Source organism: Spea bombifrons, chromosome 3, assembly GCF_027358695.1.
Source record: "Spea bombifrons isolate aSpeBom1 chromosome 3, aSpeBom1.2.pri, whole genome shotgun sequence".
NCBI classification, from domain to species: domain Eukaryota; kingdom Metazoa; phylum Chordata; class Amphibia; order Anura; family Pelobatidae; genus Spea; species Spea bombifrons.
The window spans coordinates 48,187,685-48,202,232 of record NC_071089.1 but is presented as its reverse complement, the minus strand read 5'-3'; the positions used below and the strand labels follow the sequence as shown (position 1 = coordinate 48,202,232).

Here is a 14,548-nt window from a genome sequence, read left to right as displayed (position 1 = left end):
ATCATAAATATTAATATTAGCGTTATATTTAATAAAACTAATTATTTCATAATTAATTTAATATACTTTTCTATATTTTTTTAAAATGTTAATAAAATGTTTTTATCTACTTTTCTATATATATTTTTATTGGTGGCAATAATGATGGGTATCTATTTGTGCATTTTAAGATTATTTAAAATTATTTAAAATATTTATAATACTTTAAATGAATCTGAAATACTCTATCTGCTATACAATTGTTATCAGTATGATGGTATTTAATATGTACTTTAGATTTAACTCTATGCTCTTTGAACAAATTTTATTTAAACTCTTTTAAAACCAGTCTTCTAAAATCATTATATATGAATTAATATGATTATGTTTTTAATATTTATATTTATATTATATATGATGTACTTGATATCGGATTCCCGTGTCTCTTTTGGAACAAACTACTTTCTAATTGTTGTTTCACTTAAGAGTCTGTGATATGGACTTGGCTACACCTGTGATACATCCTAACGAGCTGCAGAAATAGACACAATTTGAATGGAATCAGTTATTTAAGGGAGGTGGAGTTGGAGCAACATCACACTACTGAAGAAGCCTGCTGATAGGGCGAAACGCGTTTAGGTGTTTGACGTTATACCCGGGAGCTGTTTCTCGCCGGTTGGAGCTACAAAGAGGACTCCGATACTTTGAGACTTTAATTCAAGAGCACATTGCACTTTATTGCTGCAAATAAATCTTTTTGCAATACATCTCCTGTCTCCCCATCTGCATTTCGCTGTTTGTATGGATCAGAAAACGGTTCAGACGTAAACAACGGAGGAGATACAACTTGGGAGAGGAATCCCACAACGCTTGTCTAGTTTGAGCAAGCTGTTTTGCTCAACCTTACGTGAGTGCAATATTATCCTGGGGGGGAAGTCTTTCACTGATATAATATAGAAAGCACTATGATTATTATTTGTTTTTGATTTTCATATGTCAACAAGCCTCCATTTGAAGACGGTTGGATGCCAATTCCACTTAATTGAGGATATAAGTATTGTTTTCAATTATATTTCTGGTGGATTACACACTGTGTGTGTCACAATTTTGGTGAATTTTATATCTTTAAATTGTGTTTTTATTTTTATTTTTTATTTTTTTTTTATTTTTTTTTTATTTTTTTTTTGCGCGACACTTTATATATTTATTTATTTTTTGGGTATAGGGGGTATACCTTTAGTGCTCGCAGCATCCACTTATTCTTTTGAGTAGTATTTACATTTTTTTTTGGAGCTATATATACTTGTATACTTTAGCGCTTGATCACTATATAAATTATCCAAACTAAGAAATAGTCACAGCAACTCGCACAGGAAAACAGCAGAATCCGGTCCCGCGCCGTGGCCGGTCCCGCAACGCTTCCTCCTCCGCTACCCGGTCGGCGTCTTCACCACGTGGCCGACCACACGGCAAACATGTAGCAAAACATAATATTACACGTTACATCTGTAACGTGTTCTTATAACCTCGGGTGACCTCCTTAATGCAGGACACACCTCCACCTTTCCCTATTTAAACCTGGACTTCCTCTTCTGGGTCACCCTTGGTCGGTGTGACGTGTAACGTGTAATATTATGTTTTGCTACATGTTTGCCGTGTGGTCGGCCACGCGGTGAAGACGCCGACCGGGTAGCGGAGGAGGAAGCGTTGCGGGACTGGCCACGGCGCGGGACCGGAGAGGCAGGTAAGTCCTTACACCCTCGCTGCTGCTGGCACTTCCTCTGGGGATTCTATGACAGAGCACCAGCATGAAATTACCTTCCAGTGCTCATTCATAGAAGCCCCGGCAGAAGTGGCGGCAGCAGCAGACCTTCACTGGCTGCCCCACTAGACACCAAGGAATCGGAAGAACGGGGGACAAGTCTAGGGAAGCACTGGTAATTGGAGGAGGGTAAGAGTGGCATATGAGGGGTATAAGGGCTTTCTGGAGGCAGAGTGGCATATGGGGGTTAAAAAGAATATCAGGGAGGCAGAGTGGCAAATAGGGGGCTAAAAGGAATATCCGGGAGGCAGAGTGGCATATAGGGGCTAAAAGGAATATCTGGGAGGCACAGTGGCATATAGGGGGTTAAAATAAATATCAGGGAGGCAGCGCGGCATATAGGGGGTTAAATGGAATATCAGGGAGGCAGAGTGGCATATACGGGTTTAAAAGGCATATCTGGGGGTAGAGTGGCATATAGGGAGTTAAAAGGCATATCTGGAAGGCAGAGTAGCATATAGCGGGTATAAGGCATATCTGGGGGCGAGAGTGGCATATAGGAGGTATAAGGCATATCTGGGGCAGAGTGGCATATCAGGGAGGCAGAGTGGCATATAGGGGGATATAATGCATTTTTGGAGGACAGAGTGGCATACAAGGGGTATAAAGCATATCTGGGGGCAGTTGTGCATGAGTGGGGGCAGGTTGGGATCTTCAACTATTCACTGCTGCCCATCCTTAGCCCCACCGCTCAGAAGTCTCAGCTTTAAGAAACCCTTTTCCTTGCCATACACATCCTCTTCCACATACCAGCCATAAGCCCTACCTCTGACCACACCCCACTGCCTCTAAGCCTTAAGCCTTCCCTCCGAAAACCTTGTCCTTGGCAGTGGGAAGAAGCCCTTAGTGGGGAAAGAAAACTCTCTTTCAGTAGGATAATGTGCCCTTCCACACAGCAAAAATGGTTCAGGAATGGTTTGAGGAACACAACAACGAGTTCAAGGTGTTAACTTGGCCTCCAAAGTCTGCAGATCTCAATCCACTCGAGCATCTGTGGCATGTGCTGGACAAACAAGTCTGATCCATGAAGGCCTTACCTTGCAACTAGACTTGTGCATTCATATTCGGAAGAACATGAAAACGAACACGAATGTTGCGTTTTTGTTGTTTAAACTGAATAGCGAATAAACTAATATGGCGGTGGGTAAACGTACGTTCGTGTCTCCCAGCTAATCACCATGGTCCCTCACCCCCATACACGTCACTGCCTCTAGCTTACCTTCAGTCTTAAGGTAGCATATCAGGGGTTAGCGGGAACGGGAAATGACCAATGGCTCTGTCTTCAGGACTTAAAGGTCCTGACCATACGGACCATAAAATATTAAATCCTGGCACCGAAGGGGGACTCAAATCCCTGTCTAAAAGGACATGCTGCTAACATCTTGATGCCATATACCACAGCACACTTTTACAAGTCTAATGGATTCACCATGCCTCGACAGGTTAGGGCTGTTTTGGAGGCAAAAAGCGGGACCTGCACATTATTAGACACATGGGCACAATGTTATGGCTGATCGTGTATAGTTTAGATTTGTACATGATTCACAGCAAAGGGAATAATGGTTTGACCGACATATGGCAAAATAGCTCCATTTTTTAAGGAGTTAAATATTAAAGATGTCATTTTACATAAGTAATTGCTTTTTATATTTACCTTTTTTATTTCTTTCACAGAAGTTTTGGTCATCCACTTATATTTTATAACAAGTTTCTCTAACATTATATTTCTTCATTAATATAAGCGAATGCTCTGCTGCATACTTGCAGGTTTAATATTATATACATTTTTCCTACCAATTATTATCTCTCTTGAGATGGATATGTAGTTATTTTCTTTTAAAATATTAATATTAAATAAAAGTTATGTTTTATTTATAAATATCACATTTGGTAGTGTCTTTACCAGTATGACTATCTCTTCAAGAAACCTCCTGACAAAAAAAACAAAACTATAAAACAAATACCTGGCTCACATTAAGGTATTATTAAGTGGATACAAAGGAATTCATTATTAATAATAATAGGTGGAAGATTGAACCCTGCGATCATTTTACAGGCTACACTGCTAAAGACATATTGTTTCATGCCATCACCATAGATCCAAAATATCTTGATGGCATGGAGTGTCATTAGGGATGCAAATGGATGATACAGAGACAAAGGTTTTATGATATTCCACTTTTTTTAAAAGATGAACTTCATCTCCATTTTCCTAAAGATATTCTTTATTTTTGAACTGACAGATAAAGAAGTAGAATCCACAGTTTGTAATATCATTATGAATACCGTATATTCCGGCGTATAAGACGACTTTTTAACCCCCAAAAATCTTCTTAAAATTGGGGGGTCGTCTTATACGCCGGGTACTTACCAAGCCGGAGGTTCCCACGAAGCCACCAATCTCTCTAATCACTACGCGCCGGCTATTGATCCCGAGCGCAGGGATGCCGTCATGTCCCGGCGCCCGGCATCAATTGCCGACGCGTAGTGATGAGGGAGCAGGGAAGCCCGAGGTCTGGCACTTGAGACCTCGGCTTCCCTGCTCTCTAATCACTAGGCGCCGGCTATTGATGTCGCGCGCAGGGATGACGTCATGTCCCGGCGCCCGGCATCAATAGCCGGCGCGTAGTGATTAGAGAGCAGGGAAGCCGAGGTCTGAAGTGCCAGACATCGGGCTCCCACAACTGGATGGAAGAAAGAAGACAGAAGATAAGGTAAGAGATGGGGAGAAAGGGACAAAGGGGGGAGAAATATATACACACACACACACACACACACACACACACACACACACACACACACACACACACACACACACACACACACACACACACACACACACACACACACACTGGTGTGTGTATATGTATATATATATATATATATATATATATATATATACACACACACACACTGGTGTGTGTATATATATATATATATATATATATATATAATATACACACACACACACTGGTGTGTATATATATATATATATATATATATATATATATATATATATATATATGTATATATATATATATATATACACACACACACACACTGGTGTGTGTGTATATATATATATATATATATATATATATATATATATATATATATATATATATATATATATATACATGTGTGTGTAAAGGCAGGGGTGTGTGGTGAGGGCAGTGTATAAATGTGTATGTATGGACAGGCATATGTGTAGATATATATATAGATATATATATTATATATGTGTGTGTGTGTGTAAGGGCAGTGCATGTATGTATATGTCAGCAAATCAACCAGCAAATCACCGGTAAGGTACATCGCTTGCCGTGATTGGCTGGTTGTTGTACGCTGGGTAGAGGGGTAGTCTTATACGGCGAGTATAGTCCAAACTCTATATTTGGACTGTAAAAGTTGGGGGTCGTCTTATACGCCCAGTCGTCTTATACGCCGGAATATACGGTAGTATTAAAAACATAATATTATAATTAAGACAAAAGTGGTAAGCTATATAGAATAGATTATGTGGTGAGATCAAATTTAACAGTTTATAGTAAATGGTAAACATTAATGCATATATTTACATAATACTTTATTTAAAAGATTTGTTAACTTACATTATTGCATTCTCCTAGGAAATATAGTGCAAATCCATCAGCTTTTGTAGCTGTCAAAAAAAAAAAAGTTATTAAAAAAACTAAAAACATTCTGCGGTATTTAACAGATTAAAACTGAGCAAAATTTGTTTTTGTTTCACTGACTTCACCCTGCAGCAAGACCAGATCAGTAATTGTATTATTGTATAAAGACATTCCTCCTAATTATTGAGTTTAGGTGTTTTAGCCACAGCCATTGCTAACAGGTCTAGAAAATCAAGCACATAGACATTATGGGTCGTAGTGAAGAATTCAGTGACTTCATATGTGGCACTCACATAGGATGATACCTTCGCCACAAAAATGTTTGTGAAATTTCTACCCTGTTACCACTGTTTTGGAGAAGGCCTTTCCTGTTCCAGAATGACCTGCACACAAAGCAAGGTCTATAAAGTCCTGAGGACCTTATGTATGAATTGGAACACTGATTGTAAGCTAAGCCTTCCCTTTAACATCTGTGCCTGATCTCACAAATGCTTTCCCACAGACAGACTCAAAAATCTCAAAGAAAGTCTTCCTTGAAGAATTAAAGCTATTATATTTTAAACTATCAATTCTAACCCCTTATGTAACTTTGTACATATTTTTCTTGATTTTATTTGGGATTCCAGGCTTGCTTCCCTTTTCAAATGGAATATAACAACCTTAAAAGAAACAAGATGTAATCCCTTCAAATTTTAGAGCATACAGAGATGTCCACCCAAAAAGAAAAACCAAAACACTGACGTCCTGCACCTTCCATATATGCATATTAATAACGTGTGTTCTCTGTGAATTTACCCCGAGATTGCTGGGTGAGCGCTGCTCCTCAGGTTCTCCAGGTCAAGACCCGAATCCTCCGGGTCGCGGGAGCAGGGTCTTGAATGCCCCGCCCATGTTTTCCAGACGTCAGTGGGACCGCCCACCGATGTCTGCAGGACCGCCCCCTGACATCAGCGAGAACTCCCCCGGCATCAGCGGGACCGCCCGCTGACATCAGTGTGCAGTCCTGGCCGTGTCCCTTAAGGGAAGGCTTCGTGTAGCCGGAGCCGCGAAGTTCCCAGGTATGGTCATTATTAACCATGGTACCAGATTGCTCTTTCAAAATCTTTTCACAAAGTTTAAATAATATATAATTTGCAAACCACTGTATCTGAAGATACAAAACTACAAAAAAATAATAAATCTCAAGACCAATTTTAAATGTCTTTTCACATTCAAGTACAGTATGAGTTGTAGAACCACCACCACTCCTGTATATTACAATAACTTCAGTATTTAACTAAATAGAAACAGCCCAAGTAATGTAAGATACCATCAGACCCTTACGGTCTTATAAATGGCTAAAGTAAAATTAAATTATTTTATCAATACTATCCAATCTCAAACAAGCTCTGGGTAACCCTAAATATATCAGAAAAGTACAAACAGGCACAAGGGGAACTTGTTAGTGCTCATAAGTCTCCCATCTAAAAGGGTCCAACTGCACATGGTCTTGAGACCATTATTGGAAATAATCTCTATCACCCTCCTAAATCTTACCTTGCTGGAACAAATTAGGCCATATTTTGCCATAGTTATGCATTGTGTTATTTTCTTTTCCATGTGAGATATGTTCCATAGACTGAATATCCTCCGGTGAAGTGAACAGTAGATGAACACATTTCCACTTTTGTACAATAGTTATTTTCCCTTACTAAAATACACACTGCAAAAACTTGGACTGTTGTGGAATTTGTATGGGTAGTTACTCACAAAATGCTGTTTTTGGCTCTAAAGTGATTCCAGTCATTTGCTAATCTACTCAGAGTATGATACCACCTGTAGATTAACTTTATCTTTTGATTTTGCACATAATGAGAGAAATTACTTCCCAGTCCTTCAATGAACTGAAATTCATATCTATGGAATTGCTTCGTAACCAAATGTTCCAGTCTATTCATGTGCACTTTAGTACACAATTTAAAATCTGTATTTAAGAGAGAGGTTGGACTTGAGAGCTAGGTAACATAAGTATTGTTGTACAAAGCATATCATGTAGAAATTTGCATACTTGCGTTGAAAAACATTGTGAAGTATGTTACTAAATGTTGAAACAACTTACAATATGTATTTGAGAACCCTTTTTGTTTCTTCCTTTGTGATAGAGGTGCTGAGGGACTCATGATGCAAGCAGTTGTGGCAAACTCATTTGCCCTAAAAATGTTCTCTGAAGGTTGAATCATGTTCTTGTCAGATTTTAAATTATACAACTATTCATAGTAATTTGCAAACATAGCCAATAGTATATGCTTTGTTGCTCTTAGAGTACAATAATTGTTTTAGCCTTTGCAGAGTTATATCTATTTGATATTTGTGTAAGTCTTGTAAATAATTTTTGACTCCCTTAATTTCCATTAAATGTCATTAATTCATTAACACATCATGCCTCAATATTCCTGTTGTTATGGTCTGGCTGCTTTACTGACACTTTTTCTGCTCACTGCCAGAGTTACACAGCTGAAGGCTAATAAAAAGCATGGCAGAGTTACTCATCTATCTGGTAATTATCTGCTTCTTAGTTATCAGCTACTTTGAATACTTGAATAGCCCTTCAGGCTTTTCAAACAGCAATGGTTCACTTCCTCCTTACCCTTGTGTTGTTTTGGCTCCTGATCTCTGGCTTGTTTCCTGACATCGTTATTCTCCACGTCCCTCACTCGGCTTATCTTAGTACCGTTCTGGCTTCTGACCTTGGCTTGTCTTTTGGATTACGTTTTTGGACTGTGATTTTGGCTTTTTACATTATTTTCAATAAGCAAGGTGTTTTGCATTATTTTTGTGTCCGCCTGGTTCCTGGTCCCTAACATTACACAAGGGCAATGAACCCAGAAGGCACGGGCAATCCACCTAATGTCTAATCCACCATTTGGACCAGGTAGTCCAGACAATGGTACTTCAAACTGCGCACCTGGCTCCACCACCTCAGCAACCTCATGCTCAGGCTGCCCTTATATTCTCTGCCGCCTTCGTTCATATTGCCTCCGCTGATTCCACAGTTGCACGAGGTATGAGTCTTCCAGCGCTATGGGGGCAACCCATAGAGGGTTCATCTATTTTCATCATCCCACCCATGCCTCCCTCTCCTCCCATGCCTCCTAGTTCCGACACCTCTGGTGAAGTGGGCTTCATCCGTTTGTCTGCTGAAGAAAGGGCGCTTAGGAGGAGGGAAGGTCTGTGCTTGTACTGCGGGCAAGCAGGATACTTGTTAAGGACCTGTCCCATCAGTCAGGGAAATGCTCGCATCTAGGGTATTGTAGGGGGCTGACCCTACGTGGCGTCTCTGCATCCCCAGTATGGTAGGTCGGTTGAGACCCTGGCACTGGTCTATTCTGGAGCTGTGGGTCTATTCATGGGTTTTTGCAGAAAAACACGCCATTACGCTGCAGCCCCATGTGGAACCACTGTCCACTGACGACAGACCCCTATAGTCTGCTCATGTAATATGTCATATATTGTTGTTCATCTGAGGTTGTATTTGACTAATTTTTAGATCTGCTAAGTAACACGTGATTATTTTTATGTCCCGATATATAGAGCCATATAATTCAAAGGGTGTCCTTTCCTTTTTACACAACTGTATATAACCAGGAAGTTATTTGGAATTTCTGCGTTATAGATGTTTTGATATGGAAGAAATATATCCTTGTAATAAAATCTCAGGTAGGACAATGAAATAGCTTTAGGTCATAATATCTTGTGTGTTCCAAATTGATGAGTATGGCCACGACGAATTCTTGCACATATTCGGTTAGTTGGTCCGCTTTAACTGACTCTGGGATGCCCTGTATACGCAGGTAATTTCACCTTAATCGATCTTCTAAATTCGCCAGCCAAGCTCACAAATTCACACAATATACAATGGGGTGCTCATACAGGGGAGAAAAAAAGAAAAAATATATATAGTATAGAACGTTCCAACTAATACAAATAAAAAGATGAAGCTGTGTCTATGCACTCACAAAACTTCAGATACGAAAAGGCTCTTAATAAAATGATATCTTTACTTTCACGATCATTAAAATTAAACAGAAACACATCCAATGGTGTAGTATCACAAACACAAACGAAGAGTAAGGAAATTCAAACTACTCACAATGAAGCATGTAATGAATATAATATGCACAAAGCAGCATATACAAGTCCTTCAGATGTTCCTTTTGGGTTCTAAATGTTCCTTTAAATTGTTTTGTGTTTCTTAAATTGCTGGATAGATCCCTGAGGTAGTATATGTAGATGCTGAAAAACTCTTCTAAAGTGTCTTTGCTCCTTTAAAGTGTTATGTGTATCCTTAAAGTACTATATTAAACCCTTGAATATAAGTTAGAGGGTATGGCAATGGCTGTGAGGGGTTATGTACTTTGGCACATATATGTGCATAGATATTTATGTTGTATTAGGTTCCAGGGGGGGCTGGTAATATTTTACGGTTTCCATCGTTGTCCATTATAAGCCTTGTTAAGTTGACTTGCTTGTACGTACCTTACATAACCTACCGTGGCTTCATATTTGTCTTCTATCACGCACGCATGTTCTATACCAACACCTTCCATTGTTGTCAGGGTAGGCGAGCTCCAGTTGTTCCAGACCTATCACGCCTACGGGTCCATACGGGTTGAGACTTCGTTTTTTAATTGACTGGCGTCCAGTCTACTCGCCCGTACTACATACATACACACTTGAACCAAACTGAGCCTGTTCTCGACACAGGCATCCTCCGCCTTTATAATCAAAGTCTGACACGTCTTTCAGACTGGTATGCCTAGACTCTCCGTTTTTAATTGACCCCTACAGTCCAAATGGATCGGGTCGGCATGCCGGGCCCTCGCACGTACATTTCCCCTAGGTAGCTGCATGTCCAGCTTGTTACTGTCTGGTTGTGGGGCTCACATCTCGCACGGCTCTGTCCAGGTGGTCTTCACCCCCCCTTCTCCGCTACTGTGTTTTCTCATAGTGACCGCAGTTTATCCATTTGTTTTCTCCCAGCTGCCATGTCTAACGTCTCGGACCTTCAAGATTTGGACTCCGTTCCCGAGACTCCCGCCAGAGGGTCTGACCGAGGTAGCAATCAGTCCTTCAGGGCCTGGACTATTCCCAAGCTTGCAGCGGAGTTACAGAAATGGGGGATAACTTACCCAGCCACGGCCAGAAAGGCTGAACTATTAAGACTTTTGTTTCCCACTGCGGCACAAGCCTCAACTTCAGAGGCTGTGTCTCTGCAGTCCGTTAATACCTTGCTTGTCCAGATTCATAAAGTGTTGAATTCTCTCTCTACCTCTATGCTTCAGCTTCAACAACGTACGGAAGCTTTGGAGAGAATGAACACCGGTAGATGTATACTGGCGGCCCATGTCGCACAGCCTTGTCCTAGTCAACAGCCGGCAGCCCCTCAGCCTTTAGGTACGGGCCCCTATAACCCTGCTGTCACCCTGGCTCATTTTGTGTCGGCTAGTATTAGGAGGGATATCTTGGAAGGCAAAGATGTTAACCTTGCTTCTCTTTTGATCACCACGCATGATGTCGCCGACAATAAGTCTTATGCTTGCAGGGATGTGTCAGTGGTTCTTAAGTCAAAGGATCTCAGGTTGAACAGGAAACTCTCTATCCCAGAGTTTGTGCTGGTATTCTATTTAGGGACATAATCTGCTTGGTGCACCCGGATAGGAGAGAAGAGCTGGACCTCCATTTGTACAATATGGTAGATCTGGGTTACAAGTACTGGGGTTCATGACTATGACTGCTACTTTTCGGCCAAAGTGGCGGCAGCTCTCTCCCAGTTCCAGTGCAATACTAATTGGGCTGTGCTTGATATGGAGCTGTTTTGTAGACACTTTGTGGGGATTAAGGCCCTGCTTTGCTCCAATTGCCAGTCCTTAGCTCACACCACCAACTGGTGTCCTACAGCTGCTCTGGCGGCTTCTACCAGCTTGGTTAGGGGAGGGGTGCAGCTTCAGCCATCCTCTTCAGTGACACCACAGGTGGATAAGTTGGGCAGGCCCATTGGTTATTTATGAGAACAAACCGTTTTATTTAATAGTAAACATTGTATGTATGTTTAAAGATGGAGCTGCCTCTGGACTCACAAAGTCATTCTTCAGCACGGAGGAAAGAAAAAACCTTTGTTTATTGAAGGAAATCTCTGGGGAGCCATGGCTCGAAGAACTGCCCCTCCCTCTGGGCACTAAGAGGCTAACTCTGACTAGAACTAAAATGTAAAGAACTTTTTTTTAAATGTCATAGCAACAAGAAATACGTAGATATGTTGGCAGTCTTCAAATCTGTTGATGGAAACCTGACGCTTTGCGTATCTCTTTGCCGGGGAGCCGACACTCCGCAGATCATTTTGCCAGGTAGCCAGCTGTCTTGAGATGGTCCTTCAAAACTGTTTGAACTCTCAGATTTGGAATAATTTTAACCTTGCAGTATGCAGTTATGCGCAGTGTCGGTTGCTTCACGCGTGTTTAATTTGCTATAGGGTGCACCCTAAAACTGCCTGTACTATTAAGCAGCAGCACAGTTAGCTACATATCTGCAGGGTCACCCATCTCAGCAGCTACGGGCTTTTTTAATCACGGGTTTCACTTCAGGTTTTCATACGGGTCTTATCGCCCTTCCCCAGTCCTCGTTTGAAGGGCATAATCTCCTCTCAGCAGAGGCAAACCCCCGGGTCATGTCAGAGTTGCTTCACACAGAGTTAGATAAAGGGTTCATTATAGGGCCTTTCAAGAAGCCTCCCTTTCATGTTTGGAGGATTAACCACATTGGCGTTGTTCTAAAGGTAAATTCTCCAATAAATACCGCTTGATTTATGACTTATCGGCGCCTCATTCTTCCTATGTCCCCGGTTTTAATTCCTTGATTCCTTCCGAGGAGTTTATTTTAAAATACTCATCGGTTGACATGGCCATTCAAAGTATTTTGCACGCAGGTAGAGGTGCTTGGCTTTCTAAAGCAGACATTTCCTATTTTACCCGCACCATGGCAGTGGCATGGCTTTTCGATTCCTTCGCACAAGCTCTAAATTCACAGGTTCACTGTCATAAAGTCATCCACTATCTGGATGACTTTCTTTTGATCGAGCCTCCTCAGACTCAGGTCCGTGTTTCAGGATATTAATAAAGTGGAGGGACCAGATAGGATAATTACGTTCCTAGGGATTACGTTGGACACGTCCCGCATGTTAGCTAGTCTCCCGCTTGACAAATTGGACTGTATTAGGCAGACGATCCATGGCCTAGTCTTCTCAGCTGCCTGTTCCAGGAAAGAATTCCAATCATTGCTGGGCAAGCTTAATTTTGCCATAAGAATTATTCCTCAAGGCATATCCAGGCTTTTGTCTTTACTACCTTTAGCTCCCGTTGATAGCTCTATCATTACTTTAGATGTAGCAGCACAGGCAGATCTTGTTATGTGTTTTTACATAACTGGAACGGTGTGTCTTTTTTTATCCCTCAGCCATCCCATGATTCGCCTCATGTCCTTTCTGATGCCGCAGCCTCACATGGCTTTGCGGCTATATTTGGTAATCACTGGATGGCAGGCCCCTGGACTTCTGAGATTCTTCAGATACATGCTTTCTCTGACACTTCGGCTCTGTTCGAGGTATATCCTATAGTCACCGCTGCTTTAGTATGGGGTCATTTGTGGTCAGGTAGGACGGTCATTTTTCATACAATCAGGCCATGGCTCTTATCATCAATAAAGGTCGGTCTAAGTCACTGTCGGTCATGTCTTTTTTGCATAGGCTCGTGTGTTTATCTCTGCATTATAATTTTCATTTCTTGGGCGCTCACATACCAGGAGTGTTAAACTCGGCGGCCGATGCCCTCTCCCGAGCTAATTTCCGTATGTTTTTTTTATAGTATGCAGCAGCAGACCCCTTACCCACGCCTGCAACGCACTTCTCCCAGCTCACCATGGATTGAAGTGCATATGGACAACGCCCTTTCCCTTATCGACAGCTCCCTGTCCCATAATACTAGAAAGGCTTATACGACAGCCTGGAATACCTAGAATGCTAGATTCAAGGATTTATATCCCGGCCAGGACTCTAGTGACACGCGGTATATACTAGCCTTCATATCTTATTGTCACACAGACCTTAACCTGTCCTATAGTACCATTAGACTGTATCTGGTGGGGATACAGCACTTTAGGTCTATAGCCGACCCCGACATTTCTTCGTTGTTTGCTTCTAGGCCTATCAAAGCAGCGCTCGCTGGGTTGCAGAAACTACGATGCCCATCGCGCGCGAGGTTGAATATTTCTGGTACCCTGGTTCAAGGTGTGGCTTCCTTGCTTAGCAGTTCTCCGTTTGGGGTACTGCAGAGCTTGGTGCTCAGGGCTGCCATATTTTTGGCCTTTTATGGTTTCCTACGGCCCAGCGAGTTTTCTTACTCGGGCAGTCAGTCCCTCGTGCTGTGGAAAAACGATTTAACCAGGCAGCTGCAGGGTTACCACTTGCATTTGCGACGTTGCAAGACAGATCAGACAAGACCAGGCGTGTTCATTAAGATTTTTGCTACACAGAGTCAATGGTGTCCAGTGGCAATTCTGGACCTACTGTTATCCGCTTTAGCGGACAAACCACCAGATAGTCCTCTGTTTTCTTTCACGATTAGACCTCTTACCACCATACAGTTTATTTTGCATGTACGTGTCCTATTGGCTAATTTAGGTTGCGACCCTAAGAGTTTCTCGGCTCACTCCTTCCATATAGGCGCAGCTTCAGCTGCTTCTAAGAATGGGGTGCCTGCCCACGTCATCAAGCATCTTGGTAGCTAGAACTCTGGGTGTTATGCTAGGTACATCCCAGAACTTGTTGACTGATCACCTTGTTGCAGTTTTGGAATAAATATTTGCATTGCTTACCTTTTGGTCTCTTTTTGGCCTACCGTCCATCAAGATCATGGTACACTTCAGATCTTGTAGGTAGGCGTTTCGTCAGTCTCACTATTCTCATTCATCACACTAATGTCCCAGACTCCGTACACAAGTTAGAGGCTATGGCAATGGCCGTATTTGTGGGCGGAGTCTAGAGAACTACTTAACCCCTACCACTCACCATCAGGTGCGATGC

General features: G+C 41.8%; 1 protein-coding gene across 1 annotated transcript in view; it reads right to left on the bottom strand.

Moving 5' to 3' along the window:
- The window catches only part of PDE10A (phosphodiesterase 10A), a 258,873-nt gene that overhangs the window by 149,502 nt on the left and 94,823 nt on the right, over nucleotides 1-14,548 (bottom strand). The window contains exon 5 of the mRNA XM_053461389.1: nucleotides 5,413-5,462. Within this exon, the coding sequence (XP_053317364.1) occupies nucleotides 5,413-5,462 (50 nt within the window). The remainder of the gene's footprint in view (nucleotides 1-5,412; nucleotides 5,463-14,548) is intronic.